The sequence below is a fragment of the Austrofundulus limnaeus genome, unplaced genomic scaffold, assembly GCF_001266775.1.
Source record: "Austrofundulus limnaeus strain Quisiro unplaced genomic scaffold, Austrofundulus_limnaeus-1.0 Scaffold68, whole genome shotgun sequence".
NCBI classification, from domain to species: Eukaryota; Metazoa; Chordata; class Actinopteri; order Cyprinodontiformes; family Rivulidae; genus Austrofundulus; species Austrofundulus limnaeus.
This window is the reverse complement of record NW_013952470.1, coordinates 1,404,499-1,409,546: the sequence shown is the minus strand read 5'-3', so window position 1 is coordinate 1,409,546 and position 5,048 is coordinate 1,404,499. Positions and strand designations below refer to the sequence as shown.

The window sequence follows — 5,048 nt, the reverse complement described above, 5'->3', positions numbered from 1 at the left end:
ACACACACACACACACACATATTTTTTTTTCTTGGATTCTTCATTTTTGTCATTATTTTATATAATAAAATATATAAATTTCTCCTGACCAAAACTGCATTACAGTTTGTCAGAAGTGAAAATAAATAGCATGCTTACTAATACTAGTTGTAATCAGAGGTGTCAAAAGTATTTAAATTCATTACTCAAGAAGTACAAATAGGGTTTAAAAGTACTTTTTACAAGTTGAAATACCAACTCAAGCTTTTTACTTATCATTAAGCACAAAAGATTGGGCCACAACACAGTGGCTAAACTGCCCAAACCACGTTAATTTTTGCATTTTGTAAGGAGTATAAATAAAAATTTGTCTGAAAAATAATTACTCCAGTAAAGTATAAATAATCAAAATGTTGATTTGTGTAAAGTAACAAAGTATTTGTACTTTATTACCTGAAACCTCTGGTGGTGATTATGTTTGAGATGTAAATGCTGTGGTTTATATGAAAAAGATTAGCAATTTTCTTTTTTTCACATTTGTAACACTACGATTGTTTGCATACAGGTGAAATATGTATACGGTAATACTTGTACTCTATACTTTTCACTGTTTCATTTTATTTTATTCATTTACTCTTTAAGTTATCTGTTCTGCACCTATGTATGCCTCTTTGTTTTGTATTTGAATATGAATTTGTATTACTACCTTGTGCTTTGTATAAACTAAAGCTTTCAATTAAAAAAACTTATACTCTAATAATTTGAAATCCTACGTTTTAGGGCCCTCTAGTGGACACACAAAGATTTGCATGCAAGACTCGATGTTTATTTTAGTTTTATTTTTTTACTACAGCTAGTAAACGAATAAACATTTATGTATGTGTATTACAAATACAGATTTTCAAGATGCAATTAAAACGCCAAAACAAATTAGTTCAGTATTGTCATGATGAGATATTTTTCCCGGAAGCACTGAGTTTGTGCCATAAAATAAAAGCCTTTTTTATTTACTTTTTATGTTGAATATGTAGATATATAAACTTGCCCTTACAGAATAGAAGTTAATTAATGACAGTGTTTAAGATGACAATTTAAATAAAACTAAGTTAAATTTATTATGAGTCAAAGATGAATTCACAAACGGAAGTTTTAATTTGAAGGCTTCTTTTAGTTTCCGGTTGCGGCTTCAAAAAAAATCTGACTGCTGCTGGTCGATTCCTGCTAGCAGCCACGTTCAAAGTTTGGCGTCCAGCTTCATGTAAACCTCAGAGAGCAGTAAAATTAGTTGGTATTCGGAGGGTTCGGTCCAAAAATCGGACATGTAGCGCAGCATGGCCGACTGGGCGGGTGTTCTTTTGGAGAAACCCTTGTTTGCCTACGGTGTTACTAACAAATGCGGCTAGCTAACGTTTGTGCAGCTTCTCTTCTTTCTTTTGGGGAAATCTCTTCAAAAGTCTCTCTGTCCAAATCGGTGATTTACGTAAAGGTAAGTTGATGTTGTCTGTGAGGTATTTTAACCAGAAGAAGCTAACAACCCTGAGTGGTTAATAAAAATACATTTGTTTTTATTGTTTACTTTGAAAAATCGACTCCTCTTAACTTCGGCAACATTGTCTGCTACTTTAAACCAAATATAGACATTTTAGTGTTTGAAAAGAAAGAGATTATTGGACTTTTACATTTTTGCTCTTGTATCAGGTGCTAAAAATCTAGTAAACAAGCTTTTCTCCTTTGTAAAAGTACTTCAAATACAACTGAAAGTTGTGCATGAATATTTAAGCAGGTTGTGACTTAAATGAAACGGACTATAATTAGATATAATGAAAGCCCAGAAAACCAACGAGCAGTCACAGACTGGACGTGATGGGGTTGGATTATATGGTCTGTAAAGACAGTTCTTATAGGTGCTAGAAATCTTTGAATGTATTTGCAAATTATCTCTTTGCATTGATTTTGTAGTGTATTGGTATCTAATTTAAAAATGTTTTGCTTTTAGTAAAAGTGACTGTGGCTGGGTTTTAATCGTTTTCTTTCTTAATTAATATTTGTACAAGTTTTATTTTAAAAGTAAAGGACAATATGAGGATAAACTGCGCTTTTAAAAGCATTTAAACCATATTTAGACAATTTGCTGAATGTGGATTATATTTTAGGAATAGTGATTATGTTTGAAGTCACTTATTTGTGTTTTTGTAAAGTTATACAAGTCATAATTTTGCTTCCTTTAAAGCAAATTACTATTGATTTCACTTGATAAATAAGGAGCTGGGGCTGCTTGAAAATTCACCTTGTAAATTATTGAAACATTAGGGAATTTGACAATGGAGAATGTCAAAGTTCAGATTTTATTTCCATCAGAGCGTTTTGTTGTTATTGTCTGTGTTTATAATGTTATTTTTAACTGTAGCTGTAAAGAAGACAAAAAGGGGAAAAAAAAGTGGTTATTTAGACTTGTTAACCTTTTCTGTCTTTGTTTGTCTTTTCAAGGAGAGGGAGACATAATTTGTTGGACACATCAGAAGATGGACTGACCCTCAAAACGTCTCACCGACTGCTCCTCTCCTCTGTCGTTACCTGACTGTTGGGGCCCCCGAGGGCCACGAGGCAGCAGGTAAGATGCAGGGCAGCAAGCAGCATGCCAGGCATTCGATCTGGCACTTCCTGTCGCCGTTCCGCACCCGTCAGGAGAGGGTGGTTCTGACCCGGAGCGAGAGCTTGCCTGGGGAGCAGGTGCTGAAGATCATGGTCACAGAGACGACGGTGATCGAGGCAGAATACGGGGTGTGGAACTGGCGCTCCATGTCCTACTTGGGCCTCTGGTACTTCTTCAGCTTCTGCACCCTGTTCCTCAATAAGTACATCCTGTCGCTGCTGGAGGGGGAGCCGAGCATGCTGGGTAAGAAGAGATAACACTTCTGCTGCTTTTTAGTACATTCCACACCTTGGCTGTGGTGATGGGAAAACAGGATTTGGTGACCTGTTTTCATTAGGTGTGGCAGAGCTGGTAGGAAACATGTCTGATTGCATTTTGATACGTAACCAAATGTAAGGTTATGAATATAACCACGGTTCCTTGAAGGAATGGAACGAAGTACAACACACAGTTGTATATGGGACTCGCCTGGCTGAAGCCACCTCTAATCACGTCTTTAGACCGGTGTTACGACCCGGCTGTAAGAGTTGCAACATAATTGGAAACACGACACAGGATGCCAGTTTTAAACCTTTAGAAGGCCATTTATTAAAGTGTCTAGGAGTAAAAAACTGTGAGTTGGTGTCGCCCTCGGTGCTCCATACACTGGATGCACAGAGCGTCTGTCACCACCTGGACCACTTCAGGTGTGTGGTCCAGTACCAGATCTGCCTCCACACCAAGCACCAAGGTCTCTGACTGGTCACTGTCCTGTCCACCGTTGTGCTCCCGGTAGACCTTCTTGTCCACCATTTAACAGCCTCTCTCGGAGTCGTCTCCTTCCAGAAAAAAGCTCTCGTTCTCGTCCTGGTCCGTGCATCAACATTCAGTCAGTTCCAGCATTTTTGCGCCACCTCGTACGCCACTTTGGTCCTTTTGAAGATCGCCAGCATGCTCCACACCTTCATTGGAGTCCCGCTCTTTGACATCTTCGGATCCCAGCGTACCTGATGCCTTTCCTCACACCAGCAATCACGACTTGGTTCCCCACTGCTCCTTCGGCTGCGCCATCTCGCTGCCTACCGAGCTGCTGCGCTTCAGCTGCTGACTCTGCTGCTCAGCAGCTCCTCTGTCACTTGTGCCAACATCTACATCAACGTGTGTGTCTGTGTGCCTCTGCGTGCTTCTGCTCACACCTGCACTGCTGGCTGCTTAAGACTGCTCTGACTCCGCCTCCAACAGACCTGGAAGGTAATCAGGTAACAGGACGCACCTGCGAATGACAATTAACACATAGCAGGAGCAGGAGCGTCACATCGGTGACGTTGACCGTCGGGTGACAGGCTCCGCCTTCACCCTATAAGTTCGGAGTCACCAGCGTCATTACTCAGTTAGATACCGCCCTTCACCGAGCCTTTGTGATGCGGGGCCAACAAGGTGCTGTACTTCGTTCCATTCCTTCAAGGAACCGTGGTTATATTCATAACCTTACGTTCCTTTTCAATCATTTCACTCAGTACAACACACAGTTGTACATGGGACTTGTCAAAGTGCCCCGCAGAGCAGTATCAGACCTGAGTTAAGTAGTGTGCCTGAGTAAGTACTGTACTAATGCAGAGCTTTGGACCTGGCAGAAAGTACAGAATGAGCCACCGAACGTGCTGTTACATCCAGGCTGTAGAATCTTACAAATGTGTTTGGTGAGGCCCAGCTGGCCGCGGCACAAATGTCACTCACAGGTACCCCTTTTAAAAGGGCCCAAGGTGTCGCTACACCCCTGGTGGAGTGAGCTTTAACTCKAAGAGGGATTGGAAGGTTTTTGCTGCTGTATGCTAGCAAGATGGCCTCTACAATCCAGTGAGAGAGTCTTTGTCTAGAAAGAGCTTTACCTCTGTGTGGGTTAGCAACAGCCACAAACAGCTGATCACATGACCTTACATCCTGTGTGCGGCTGATGTAAGTGCGTAGAGCATGTACAGGGCACAGAAGATGCAGCCTCTTTTGCTCCTCAGATGCAAAGGGTGGGGGGTGAAAGCTGGAAAGCTCTATAGACATAGAGCTGTAACTAGAAGGTATCACATTAGGAAGATACGCAGAGTTAGGGTGCAAAACRACTTTAGAGTCATTAGTAGAAAACTGGATACAGGAGGGGTTCACTGACAGAGCGTGGAGGTCCCCGACCCGTTTAGCTGTAGCTAAAGCCAGAAGCAAAGCAACTTTATATGAAAGAAACTTTAACTCTACAGACTCTAGAGGCTCAAATGGAGGGTCGCAGAGAGCCTCGAATCACAGTGAGAGGGAATACTGTGTTTAATAGCAGGCCGTAGCTTATGAACCCCATTCAGAAAATGCACGGCTAAAGGATGAGCAACCTACATGGCAGGCAGAAATGGCTGCTAAGTAGACTTTAATTGTGGAGAAGGAAAGCCCTTTATCC

At 41.3% G+C, this 5,048-nt stretch overlaps 1 protein-coding gene across 1 annotated transcript in view; it reads left to right on the top strand.

Moving 5' to 3' along the window:
• The first annotated feature begins 1,196 nt into the window (after positions 1-1,196).
• The window catches only part of LOC106518941 (solute carrier family 35 member E2), a 16,357-nt gene continuing 12,505 nt past the window's right edge, over positions 1,197-5,048 (top strand). The window contains exons 1-2 of the mRNA XM_014010392.1: positions 1,197-1,465; positions 2,467-2,875. Coding sequence (XP_013865846.1) covers positions 2,596-2,875 — 280 coding nt within the window. The 5' untranslated portion in view covers positions 1,197-1,465; positions 2,467-2,595. The remainder of the gene's footprint in view (positions 1,466-2,466; positions 2,876-5,048) is intronic.